Source organism: Hippopotamus amphibius, chromosome 5 (genome assembly GCF_030028045.1).
Source record: "Hippopotamus amphibius kiboko isolate mHipAmp2 chromosome 5, mHipAmp2.hap2, whole genome shotgun sequence".
Taxonomy (NCBI): domain Eukaryota; kingdom Metazoa; phylum Chordata; class Mammalia; order Artiodactyla; family Hippopotamidae; genus Hippopotamus; species Hippopotamus amphibius.
The window spans coordinates 32,079,556-32,093,541 of NC_080190.1; the positions used below are offsets into that span (position 1 = coordinate 32,079,556).

The 13,986-nt window shown below is 40.3% G+C and overlaps 1 protein-coding gene across 4 annotated transcripts in view; it reads left to right on the forward strand.

Annotated features, from left to right (window-relative positions):
• The window catches only part of MMS19 (MMS19 homolog, cytosolic iron-sulfur assembly component), a 33,940-nt gene that overhangs the window by 2,107 nt on the left and 17,847 nt on the right, over positions 1-13,986 (forward strand). For 3 of the 4 annotated variants that reach the window (XR_009053683.1, XM_057734495.1, XM_057734496.1), the window contains exons 2-8: positions 9,294-9,342; positions 11,287-11,387; positions 12,165-12,250; positions 12,645-12,719; positions 13,121-13,190; positions 13,578-13,706; positions 13,792-13,853. Coding sequence is in view for 3 of the 4 variants with exons in the window: in XM_057734495.1 (XP_057590478.1) it covers positions 9,294-9,342; positions 11,287-11,387; positions 12,165-12,250; positions 12,645-12,719; positions 13,121-13,190; positions 13,578-13,706; positions 13,792-13,853 (572 nt within the window). In the remaining variant the exon portion in view is untranslated. Of the gene's footprint in view, positions 1-9,293; positions 9,343-10,957; positions 11,204-11,286; positions 11,388-12,164; positions 12,251-12,644; positions 12,720-13,120; positions 13,191-13,577; positions 13,707-13,791; positions 13,854-13,986 lie in introns of all 4 variants that reach the window. The other variant, XM_057734497.1, reaches the window with a different exon arrangement.

Below are 13,986 nucleotides of genomic sequence, written 5' to 3' on the forward strand. Positions count from 1 at the left end.
AAGTCCCGGCAGGCATATTCTTAACCACTGCGCCACCAGGGAAGTCCCCTATCTGTCATTCAAACTGCAGGTATCAGACACTTCCATGTAACTGCTTTGGTATATAGATCATTAACTGGAGCTTGTTTATAGTGTATTTTGATGTAAAATTTGTATTCAATGAAGTGTACAAATCTTAAGCGTACATTCACTGATTTTGAAAAATGCATACACCCACCCGCTACCAAGATAAAGAACATTACTATAAAAAGTGTTATTTGTAACTCTTTTCACATTTATACATTGTGAACACAGTAATTTAGGGTTTTTCAAATTCAGAACACACTTGAAAAGTCCGCATGAATAAAGACTGCCGTGTTCTTATAAATATTTTTGTAAAATTTATATTTTTTATGCCTGAAAAAAAAGTGGCCTAAACTATTGTCTAGTTTAAATTTAACTCAGCTAAGATTGTAACACTAGTCCTGTTGTAATTTAGCCCTCCTGATTAGGAAAGGAGGTTGGTAATAACAGATTACTAACAGAGGGGTAATAACAGGTAAGGTTGAAAAGGTTTGGTGGGGTTGGATGATGGCTAACCTTGGATTCTAAGTAGAGAGATTTGAATGACGTATTGTAGGTGACTGGAGTCAATGTAGATCCTTGAGCAAGGGAGTCATACAATGAAGGTGAATTTGAGAAGGATTAAATCGATATTCTCAATCTTAGATCACAGCCTTAGTTAGGCTTGTTGAAGGCTGACAGAGTTTTGAAGCATCCCCAGAATAAGATGTGCTTTCTAATCCTCCAGCCTGAGTCAAGCTTCATTAGTGCTGAAGGGACCAGCTTTCTATTCAGCCAGTCACAGCAGCAGCCTCTCCTACAGATTGTAACTGCAGAAGGAAAACCCTGTGATCACAAAGGCAGCTGCCACCAACTTTGTTTTGCACCTGGGTTCCTGATAAAAGTAGGTCTCAGATGTAAAGGTGCAAATAATGGAAGAGAAGTGACCTGGCAGCCTAAGGGTTAAAGGCTTCTCAGCCAGGCATTCAGTGGCTACCACTCCCCTCCTGGATCTTTAGTTCCAGGCAGCCACCTTGATTTGCTGTCCTCCTGAGTGCTTTCCTTCCCAGATCCCTCCACTAGCTCCATCTAATTAAAGTTAGGCCTGGGATTAAAGGCCCAGCTTGAGTGCTCACTGCCTGCCCACAAGTGTCTCCTGATTACTCCAGCCAGACATCATCTCACACTTCAGAATCTTTGTGGTAACTTATTCTCAACCACTTATACCTACTTGTTCAGTAGCTACTTCCATATACATCTCCACATCCTACCTTCCTGTTTCTACCACCAGAGTCTCCTGGAGACTAGCGTAAGTAGGTGGTATAAATGAATGGAATAAAAGATGTTGAAGGAAGAATCTGTGGAGTTTGAGGCCTAACTAGTTATAGGGCTTGGAGGAGAGAGAGGACTCTAAGATGACCTAAAGCTTTTGAGCCTGAGGATGAGCAAAAGAGAAGTACTGTGTCCAAAAATTGGGACGGGAGCTGACTTTGAACACGTGGGATTTACAGGTGATGGATATAAATTTTCTTCCTCTTAGTTATTTGGATTTGCCTTCATTTCAGTCTTAATTGTATTTTCCCACATTTGTGATTCTGTAAGGAGACCACTATTCTTGAAACCAGAAAACTGTTAAAGAAAACTAAAATATAGTTCAGAGAAATGTCTGTGGCATCCTCAGCAGAAAGAGCATTTTGAGAGCTTGATTGGAACTGAGTCCTGATTGGGATTTTTCTGTCTCCTCTTCCTTCACAACCTCCCCCTCCCCCCTTTCCCCTTGGCTGTTACTCCAGATTCTCAAGAGGCTGCAGCTCCATTAGACAGAGGTCTGATTGTGCATTCTATGTCAGTGCTCATATAAATACTCCTTTGACGACTCCTCAGTGCCCCACACGAACTGGTGCCCTGCTGAGGAAAGAGTGGCTAGTTAGCAGGTACCAGTAGGTCCATTTTTAGACAACAAATCTTGGACACATTGGAAAAACTTAGACCTAACTATTTAGGGAAAGGAACTTACATTTATTTTTCTTATGCCAGTGAGACTACCCTTAGGAAAATTTTTTTATTCGCTTCTTTCATCCCTGGAGTCCAAGTGCGTAGTTAACAGTACTTCCAGGTATTTTTCATTTGGAAGAATTTATAGTGTTAAGAGAACTAATCACTTAAAGTTAGTGATGGATGGTCCCATACCCCCAAGAATTTTATTCCTTTCCTATATTACCTCAGTCTCTGTTTATATCACTATGGTAACACTGAACTTGTTGTTCTTTGATTGTTTTAAATGTCTTTCTGCTCCAACAGACTTGGCTCCTTAAAAGCTCCCTGTCTATATTTTTCTCTCCAGTCCTAACACAGTAATTGATTTATAATAGGTATTCAATAAATGTTGAATAAATAAGTGAAAACAAACATGCATGACAATTTTTTTAAAGAATGATTAAAGGGGGCTTCCCTGGTGGCACAGAGGTTAAGAATCTGCCTGCCAATGCAGGGGACATGGGTTCAAGCCCTGGTTCCAGAAGATCCCACATGCTGCAGAGCAACTAAGCCCATGCGCCACAACTACTGAGCCTGTGCTCTAGACCCCGTGGGCTACAACTACTGAATCTGCATGCCACAACTACTGAAGCCCACGCGCCTAGAGCCCGTGCTCCGCAACAAGAGAAGCCACTGCAATGAGAAGCCTGCGCACCACAAGGAAGAAGCCCCCGCTCACCACAACTAGAGAAAGCCCACACACAGCAATGAGGACCCAATGCAGCCAAAAGTAAAATAAATTGACTAATTAGTTCAAAAAAAAAAAAAAGAGTGATTAAAGGAATGTGTAAGAGGGAGTAATTCTGTTTTGGGAATCAAGGAAGGCTTCACAAAAGAGTTGCTCTTTGAGCTGGGTCTTAAAGAGTTGAAGTTCCTCAGACTGACAAGGGCAGGAAGGAGGCATTCCAAACTAAGGGAATATGTTTCCAGGCTTAAGGATATGGAAGAGCTTGACTTGTTGAGATTCCATGCAACTGAATGATAGGAGTTATGATGAAAGGTGAGGCAGGAGGGGATTGAGAGCTAAATTGTGAATGACATCAGCCCAGCAGTCAGGTCTTAGGCAACGAGGAGCAAATGGAGATTGGTGAGCAGGGAAGTAATTGTGCATTTTAGATAGATTAGAGATGGATCAGAAGGCTTTTTTTTTTTTTTAATTGAGATAAAATTCACTACTGTAACCATTTTAACTGTACAAATAAATGGCTTTTCACAGTGTTCCATGACTATCACCACTACCTAAAAATTCCAGAACATTTCATTACACTGAAAAGTGGAAGGCTATTTTGACAGCTGTCCCAGTATAGTCTGGTTATAAGGATGAAAAGGAACAGATGGAAATTTGGAAGACATTTATTTCTAAGATAGACTCAACAGAACTAGAATAAGATGTGAGATTTAGTCATCTTTGTGAAAACATTTTCAAAATACTGATTCTAGTTTTTTGCCACCTTACTTGCCATTTTCCTTACTCTTATTTACTATTAGTATTGCAGTAGCTTTATTATCTCTTCATTTTTTCTTAATTTTGTATGACTTTTGTACTTTCATGTTTGTGCTGCATTAATTCAAAATGGAATCTTTGTGAAAGTATGGAGACTAAAGGGCTCTGCCAGGAGATAAAACTAATTAAAGTATACATTTCACTGTGCATTTCACTGAATATAAATTATACCTCAATTTTTTTTTTAATGAAAATTTTAGAGGTGACTGAGTGGAGCCTTGTAGTCATATCTTTGTCTTACAGCACTTGAGGTATTTCCAAAGAGAGACTCTAGCCCAGCATCCACAGAGGACTTTGATGGTGTTGCTGAAGAAGAGTGGTTCAGTTCAGTGATATTCTTTGCTGTAGCAGTTAATCAGTCCCCTGTGGCTTCCTGTGTGCTAACACCCTTGCAGCCACTACTGAAATTAGTTATTAGATGGGTTTTTTCAGCAGAGTTTCCTGGGTGCTGCTCAGGAGGTTCTAGAAAAGTACCCTTTCCACCCTCTCAAGTGGTACAATACTTCGTAACGCACAAATGGGTATCTCTCTTAAGTATTGCTATTAAGGAATTGGGTGTAGAACCCAACTATCAGTGCCTTGGTGTGTCCTGTTAGTCTAGTGGTTGCCCCTTCCCCCACCAGACAGCTTGCACATTTTTTTCCCTTGGCTCTTTCTCAGGAGCAGGGACAGCAGCTGGGCCTTCCACATCCTGGCACGAGTAAGGCTAAGAGTGCCTGATGTCTAAACTGGTGCCAGTCACGAGCTAGGAATCCCAAGTAGAGCACTCCCTTCCTCAGTCAGATTGGACTTCTTACTCTAGTACCAGATTGCGCCTCTGCCCAGCTCAGTTCACAGCTGTTGTTCACAGACCACAGACTTAAGAGGAACTGGAAGTTTAGAAGTTTTCTCAAGCCTCTTTTTCATTTAGCCAGAGTCTGGTGTTGGTGAGAGCTGACTAATTAGCTCTTCATTTAGAGGTAGGTGGGTTGGGGACCCAGAGCAGGCTGTGGGAGTAATACCCTGATGACCACACCTTATAGAGCTAGAACCTCCTCTGCGTGAATCAAACGCTTAGGAAGATTACTAACCCTTTACTCTTTCTTTCTCCTTTGAAAATTTATCCTAAGAAGCTCCTGTTAGACCATGTAAATTACCATTCTGCTGTTAAAACGGCATTTTCAAAAATAAGTAATATACTCACATGGTACAACATTCAAAAAGGGCAAAAGGATCCACAGTGAGAAGTCTCCCTTCCATCCCAAGATGGCATGCAGACTGTGACAGATGGATTTACTATATTACTAGTATATGACATATCCTCACTAAAAGGGGGTTGAGGGGAGCTGATCTAAGTGACTTTGGAAAACAATATTTTGTCTGGAAACTTAAGGCTAAAGACAAAAACTGTACATGAATACTGTGCTCTGCTTATACATTTGTTTCTCACAGAGGTTGACAATTCTGAAAGTAATTTATAGCTATACTAGGATTGAAAATAATAATAAATGGTAGATAATGCGAACCAGGTTTCTCACTGTCAGAGAAACAAATTACAGATGAGCAAGGGAGGAGGCTAAAATGAACCCTGTGGTACTAGATTAGAGTGGAGACTCTAATATGATCTTATGTTTAGTTTAGTTTATATGGATAGACGCAGAAATAATAATACGTGTGTATACATAGGTTAGAATACGTACATATATTTCCCAGCTCTCTGCTGAGGAGGGCCTAGAAGCAGTGACACCCCAATAGCAATGAGCACAGCTACACCCAGATCTTGGCTTGTTTGTTCGTTTTGTTTTTTGTTTTTTGTTTTTTGGCTGCATTGGGTCTTCGTTGCTGCACATGGGCTTTCTCTAGTTGTGGCGAGCAGGGGCTACTCTTTGTTGTGATGCTCAGGCTTCTCATTGTGGTGGCTTCTCTTGTTGTGGAGCACGGGCTCCAGGCACATGGGCTTCAATAGTTGTAGCTCTTGGGCTCTAGAGCACAGGCTTAGTAGTTGGGGCGCACAGGCGTAGTTGCTCCCTGGCATGTGGGATCTTCCCAGACCAGTGATTGAACCCGTGTCCCCTATATTGGCAGACGGATTCTTAACCACTGCGCCACCAGGGAGGTCCCCAGATATCGGTTTTTAATACCATTCTCTAGTAAAAGGAACCAGGGCGTCTTGGAGAAAAGGCTGATTCAAGGGTTGGGGCAGGGAAATTACAAGATGAGCCTGTAGTATTTTGTAGTGCCATAAAGTAAGAAAGCACTTAAAAAATGAAAGGATGGGGTATGTCAAAGGGACATACCCCATGGCCAAAAAGCTCCCCATGGCCAAAGATAGAAAATTTGAACAACAGAATAACCTAGTATTGGATTATAACCCAAGGCACAAAATAAATATACATGAGCCTACACTGATATAAACAACTGAATAAAAGAAGGAAAGAGATGAATCTTCCTTAGAATAACTCCAAATAACATAGATAGATAAATACTCCTCCTTCTAGGAAATGGATCTTAATCTCTCCCTTTCACCTTGAGTGTGGACTGGACTTAGTGACTCCCTTCCAAAGGAAAGAGTATGGGAAAAGAAAAAATAGTAACTATATGTATGGTGCAGAGACCTGCTGACATTGCCTTAACCAAGTGATCAAAGTTAAAATCACCAGTGATAAGTCATGTTGATATATTGTACCTGTGATATGATGTGATGAGAAAGGCACTTCACCTCTATGCTATTTTTTCCCCAAATCCATAACCCCAGACTAAACATAAGGAAAACAGAGAAACCCATATTCTATAAAGTACTTCCTTAAAATACCAAGGTCGGGGAGGGTGGGGGGGAGTCACGGGAGGGAGGGGATATGGGGTGTGTGTATAAATACAGCTGATTACTTTGATGTACCTCATAAGCTGGTACAAGAGTGTAAAGCAATTATATTCCAATAAAGAGCTTAAATAAAAAATAAAATAAAATACCAAGGTCGTGAAAAACAAGAAAGATTGAGAAACTTTCACAGACCAGAGGAGACTAAGCATTCATGATGGCTAGTTTCAGTGTGGTGTCCTTAATCGGATCCTGAAGCAGAAAAATTACATTAGTGGAAAAACTGGTAAAATCTGAATAAAGTCTAGAGTTTAATTAAAAGTAATGTACAAATGCTAATCTCTTTTAGTTTTGACAAATGTACTATGTAAGATGTTAACATTCAGGGAAACTGGGTGAGGGGTATACAGGAACTCTGTACTATCTTCACAACCTGTTTTTAAATTAAAATTATTCCAAAGTAAAACTTTTTTTTCTAAGTCGCTACAGAGAATTCCATTATAACTTGTTTAACTGGTTTCTTATTGATGGCCATTTGTTGTTTACAGTCATTTGCTATTATAAATCATTCTGAAATGAAGAAACTTGTACATCCATTATTTTGTACCTTTACAAGTATAAAGGATAAATTTTGAGAAGATTCCCTAGGTTAAACATATGTACATTTGTAATTTAAAAGGTGCTTTCAAATTGCCCTCCGTAAAAGGGCTGTACCAATTTATACTCCACCTACAACATATGAGTGCCTTATTTCTGTGTACCATCACCAAACATAAGCGTGACACAAAATGTTTGATCTTTGCCAACCTAGTATGTTAAAAACAAACGTTTTGTGTAGTTTAATTTGCATTCCTGTGGTTAATATGGTTGAGCATCTTCTGTTTTTGCCCATTTTTAAATTGATTGTTGGCCTTTTTGTCACTGATTTGTAGAAGCTCTTTTTATATTGGTAAAATAGCCGTTTGTTATAAGACTTGCAAATATTTTTTCCCAGTTTGTCTTACAGTTTTTTTTTTTGCCTTGCATAAAATCCAATTAAAAAAATGTAGCTGGTTTTAACCAATCTTTTCTTTTATAGCTAAGTATAAACTTTTGTTATACTTAGAAATATTCTCCTGTGTTTTTTCTTTAATCTATACGAAACTTACTTTAGTGAAAGATTCAGAGCCAGTGGTTGTTTTTTTGTTTTGTTTTGTTTTTTAATATTTATTTATTTATTTGGCTGTGCCAGGCATTAGTTGCCACGCGCAGGATCTTCGTTGCGGCATGCGGGATCTTTAGTTGGGGCATACAGGATCTTTTTTTTTTTCTTTTTTTAGTTGCATGCATGCAGGATCTACGAGGGTGAGTCAAAAATTATCCGCACTCTGGCTGTAGAATTTATTTTTATTAGAAAAGACAAAAACATCATTTTTTGACATAATCTTGCTTTTCAATACATTTTGTCCATCTGTCAACAAACTTTCATGTTCTCTCATTAAAAAATGTTTTAGGCTGAGCTGCGAGCCACAAATGCACCGCTGTCTTCACTTCTTCATCAGAAGTGAATCTGGCTTCTTCTTGATGCTAACACTTATGCGACCTTCCTTGAACTTCTCTATCCATTCATACACACTTCTTTGCAACAAAACACTTTATACTGCACACTTAAACAACAGCACCAGGTACACCCTCAGACAACAAAAAACAAATCATCGCATACTGCTCTTCTTTCATGCAAATCACAAGTGGGGCACCCATTTTTGCTCACACTGCAGTTACAAATGAACTGGTGTAACATGTTCACACCTGCACAGCAGTGACTGGGGAGATAGTAGCCTTGAACAGAAAGCGCTGATAAGACAGTGTGGCCAACAGACATTTCAATATAACCTGAGTGTGGATAATTTTTGACTCACCCTTGTAGTTCCCTGATGAGGGATTGAACTTGGGCCCACTGCATTGGGAGTGCAGAGTCTTAACCATGGGACACCAGAGAAGTCCCCCAGTGGTTGTTTTATTTGTTTGTTGTTGTTTTCAACTATTTACCCAATCATGCCAACACCATTTATTGAATAGTCTGTTTTTCCATTAATTGGAATATGATTTTTAAAATTATATTCTCATGTATTTGTGTCTCTTTCTGGATTTTCTGTTCTATTTCTGTAGCATTGATTTCTTTGTCTCAATATGAACTCATACTACACTGGTTATTTTTTGTTTTTTACTTTTATTATGGAAAACATAAAGTATATTCAAAAGCATACATTATTTTAATTATTGTGACTTTATAACTATCTTTTACTGCCTGGAAGAACTGCCTTCCCTCCCTCCCTCATTATTCTTTTTCAGAATTTGCCTAATTATGTGTTATTTTTTGCATATTAACTTTCTCACTGGTGCTTTGAAGTTTTCACCATTCAGATGTTCACATTTTTTTAATTTCTAAGTATTTTTCAGGTTTATATCTAAGTATTTTTCTCTCTTTTTATTTTTATTTATTGCAGTTGTAAATAGGCTCTTTTCTCTTTTATATCATTTTATATATCTCCTTTATTTTCACTTGTATCATTGTATATATTTCACATACAGTATATGTGAAAGTTCTTAATTTCATATTAATTTTGTACCTAGCCACCCTAATGAATTATTTTGTTTGTAATATTTTTTCATTTATTTCTCTTGGATTTTCTAGGTAAACAATCAGTTTACCTCCAAATGATATATTGATTTTCTTTTCAATTTTTATACTTGAAGCTGCATATTTGAAGTGCTACAGGAATGCCTCTCATGTAGGAGGGGCTCTTGGCAAGCACAGTGGGCCCCATGGTGTGAACCTTAGGGTAGGCAGAAATATTGGTAATTAAAGCCATTGTACACTGGGATGGAGTTTTGTTTTTGGTTTTTCATATTTCTTTCTTTTATTTCCTCTAGATGTGAAATCTGGAAGCTATACCGTGTTACAAGTGGTAGAAGCCCTTGGGTAAGAGTCTCTGCTCTAGAATACCCCTCTCCAGTCCTGGCAGTGCACTCCAAAAAAGTTATTTTGTCCTGATTTCTCCTACTATAGCCCAACACCTTCCTCCCGCATCCATATCAGTATCTCAGGCTAAGCCTATGTTTCTTCTGAGAAGAAGGAGAGGGCCACCTGACTGAGGCCCCTAAGGAAGTGTGGGGAACACAGCCTGTGGGCCACATTAGCTCCTGGGTCAGCCCACAGGTTTAGGCTGAGGTGGGCATTTGAAAGCCATCAGTCGTTATTTAATCAGAGCTGGGATTCCTCCTCTGCTTCTTTAGACCCACCCACCCCCATAGGATTCTAGTCAGCCTGCATCTAACTTAGACCTACTGAGGGCCCAGTGTGGGGACTTGCCAGGAAGCTAACCTTGTACCAGATTCCCCACTATAGGAAAAGGCTTGGGAAAACAGCTGGAAGGCCAGTGTTACAGCCAGATATTCCAACCTCCAGAGGAAGTGTACGCTTGTAGTCTAATGCCTGTTTTCCTTATATTTTGTACTTGGTAGAGCATTTAAATTGACAAGTCTTAGTAGCAAAGGTTGTTAACTGTCATGGCTAGCATGTCTTCCAAAACAGAGAAAACTAGGAAATTGGTGAGAGGGTTGGGGAGTAGGTCACTATTATGCATTTCTCCCACATAAGAGACCTTTTGGCCTTTCTACTCATGTTGTTGTGGCCTTGGTTCATTTTTTTTTTTAAATAACAGCTTTATTGAGATATGACTTACCTATCATAAAGTTGACCATTTTAAAGTATGTATTCAGAGATTTGTGCAACCCTTATCACGTTTTAGGACATTTTCATCACCCCAAAAAGAAACCCCATGCCCGTTAGCAGTCACTCCCCATTCCTTTTTCTTCCTAGCCCCTGGCAGCCACTAATCTACTTTGTCTCTGTGGATTTGCCTATGCTGAAAATTTCATATAAATGGAATCATACAATAATATGATACCTTTGTGATTGGCTTCTTTCACTTAGCATAATGTTTTCAAAGTTCTTCCCTGTTGTAGCATATATCAGTACTTCATTTCTTGCTGAATAATATTCTCTCATATGGATATACCACATTTTGTTTAACCATTCATCAGTTGAGGGATATCTGAGTTGTTTCCACACTTTGGCTATTCTGAATAATGCTGCTATGGGCATTTGTGTGCTTTGGTCCATATTTAAATGCACAGTTTTCTACTTCTGAGCAGACACCTTTCTATAAGTTCCTACCCTAGAGATCCTGTCAAGAGTGATCCTCTTTTTGCTCTATTGCTCCTAGCTATAGATAATCTTAACCTTGAGGTTTCATTCAAGTATCCTGGCCAACTCTCCTTCAGAAATCTTCTACTTTCTGTGTTTACTTAGGTTCCTTCCAGTATGTTTAAATGTAGTCTCTATGATTTGTTTTGAAGATGTCACCTCTTTGTTGCCTCAGCCTAGGTCCTCCCATATCAATAATCCTAAATAGTTAAAATCTTTGTTCTAACCATCTTACTTGGTAAACTTCCAGTTATAAAGACCATATGGTCCCTAAGACCATAGTGGTTGCTTTAACAGTAATGTATTTATTTACCTCCTGTTTTGGTAGAAGCTGCAGCTGCCAATCATCTCTTGAGCCCTGTGGGTAGCTGCTAAGCTCTGTTTCAGAGGAATGTCACAATTATATAACTGGGAAGAAAGAGTAAGCCCCACGCCCAGTCAGTTCCTGTAGACGGACACTTCTGTTGGCTGTGGTGTCACATGTGCCTCTGATGATGCCAGGTCAATCTTACTGTTATCTATAATGCCAAGCACCTCCGGAACACCTTCCTGGGCTGGCTTCCATGCCCAGGAGGTAAGTTTGACTAATTGCAAAATATTTACTTCAAAAGTTTGAACTGGGTAACGTCAGGCTCTCTCTATCTTACTTTCCCCCAGGTCCTCTCTAGAGAATCCAGAACCCCGAACTCGGGCACGAGGAATCCAGCTTTTGTCACAGGTGCTACTCCAGTGTCACTCCTTGCTCCTGGAGAAGGAAGGTACTGGCATTACTAGTAGGAGTGCTGAGCCAAGGCCTTCTCTGTCTATTCAAGCCAACTTTACAGGGAGGGAGGGAGGACGTAAGGTATCTGTGAATTCCTAATTCAGGGTCTTCATTCCTCACTGATATATATGGCAGAGAAGATAAGAATTAAGACACTAGACACATGGATTTCAAATGTAGCCTTAGACAGTTTTTTTCAGTCTATCTTCCCTTCTTTGCAAAATGGACAAAGTAGTGTTTCATAGATGGAACGGAAAAGTAATGAAATATCAAAGTACTTTGAAGTCCTGCGGGAAAAAGCCAACAACTTATTTATCTTCTAAAGCAGGGACAGGCAAATTACAGCCTGTTTTTATAAATAAAGTTTTATTAGCATATAGCCATGCCCATTTATCTACCTATTGTTTATGCTGCTTTTATGTTACAGCAGCCCAGTTGAGTAGTTGTGACATACTATGTCCTACAAGCCTAAAATATCTGGCCCTTTGAGAAAGTTTGTCAACCCAAGTTCTGTACAAAGGCAGTTCTTGGGTTGAGAATGGGTTTGATTATGACCTATGTGAGAATAGATAATAAAAAATGTTCACCTATTTTCCTGACAGATCAAGGAAAGCATTCTCAAATGGAAGGGCTTGGGACATCTCTTGGTGAAGGAGAAAATTTGTAGTGAAGCCCAAGCAGGAACAGCCCTTATAAACTTTGGGAAGAAGCAAAGCTGGTAGGCCCTCCTCCAGCCTGTGTAAGCTAATGGCTGAATCTCTGGTTTGTGCAGTGGTACACCTGATCCTATTCTATGAGAATCGGCTGAAGGACCATCATCTTGTGATCCCGTCTGTCCTGCAGGGTTTGAGGGCACTTGTGAGTTCTTCTTTTTTATATTACATACTGTGTTTGCAGGAACCTATTTCCAGTGAATTCTCTCCTTCCGCTTAGGGAGTAAGGCTTCAAGTGTTTCAAAGCAGATGTCCAGATATGGGACTAAACTAGCCTTAGCCAGCTCCACTTCTGTTTTTAGTCTGGAGAGTATACGTATCCTTTGGGGACTGGAATTCAGAACCAAACTGGAAGGAGCTGCAGAGACCTAATCAGCTTGAGAAAGGGGACCATGTTTCCCACTGTTAGCACTTCTTCCCAAACCTGGATGTTGTGATTCCCACTGTAGCTAAATAGGCCTGTTTTAGGCTTGTGTCTTGGAAGGCTGTGCTAGAATTCCCAGAATTCCATCTGTGCTCACACATCTCTTCTCCCCCAGAGCATGTGTGTGGCCCTGCCCCCAGGGCTGGCTGTTTCCGTGCTTAAAGCCATCTTCCAGGAGGTCCATGTGCAGGTGAGTAATAAGTCACCTTGATATTCTCCTCTGTTTCCCAGCCCTTGACATAGCTAGAATTAGATGGCAGAAAGAAACTGCCTTCTAAGTTCTGAACTCTTTCAGGTCTCCGACCATGTTCACATGCTATCCCTTACTACTGTATAAGGAGAGGGAGGCATGCCATTATGTGCTTTTGCACCTAAAGAAAGTAAGGCATACAGCAGACAGGTTTTGGTCATTGGTTCCACTGCTGGACTGCTGGGCCAATAGGCATATCTTTCTCTGCATTTCCTCTGAGGTTCATCTTACACTGGTATAAAGAGCACTGTCCATTTAGAGATTGTGAAGCAGGAAGTAGTTTTGTCAGTTGAGGTATTCTTTGGGCACTTTTTTACTTACTTCCTGTCTCTCCTACCAAGTCCCTGCCACAGGTGGACCGACACACAGTCTACAGTATCATCACCAACTTCATGCGAACCCGGGAAGAAGGTAAGAGGCAGGGTTCTCCAGGAAATCTGAAGAATGAGCACATCTTTTTACCCCCTATTACCAGGACTCATTTTAGCCCAGGGGTGATACAGAAGAGCTAGTACTCTGAGAGAATGATAAAGGGAAACTGGGAGTCACTCACTCTCCAGTAAAGTAGAGAAAGTGCAGAGTTTGAGCTGATGTTTTAAATTCTTACCTCTGTAACAATTATACATTGTTGCACATCTCCTCTTCACTGAGAACTCTCTTGGAATAAGAAAACAAAAAGTGTCTGCTCTGGGAGGCAGGAAACTGGAGGCAGGAATAGCAGAGGGAAAAGCACAGGCCAGAAGAAAGTTCAGCTTTCCATCCCGTGGGACAGTAGTGACCTTGTTCTTTCCTCCCCAGAGCTGAAGGGCCTAGGAGCTGATTTCACCTTTGGCTTCATCCAGGTGATGGATGGGGAAAAGGATCCCCGTAATCTTCTGGTGGCCTTCCGCATCGTCCATGACCTCATCTCCAGAGACTATAGCCTGGGTATGCCCTTGTAGCCTTGAATTAGCTGGTTGGGGTTTGTCAGATGAGAGGCTTATAAGTCCTCATTCTTTCTCTGTTGCCTTAGGACCCTTTGTGGAGGAGTTGTTTGAAGTGACATCCTGTTACTTCCCTATTGATTTTACCCCTGTAAGTAGTATCTTTCATTCATTCATTTATTCGTTCATTCAGATATTTGTTGAGTGTCTTTTATGTGCCAGGCGCAGTTCTAGGCAGTGAGGGTACAGCAGTGAACAAAAGAAACAATCCATGCCCTCAAGAA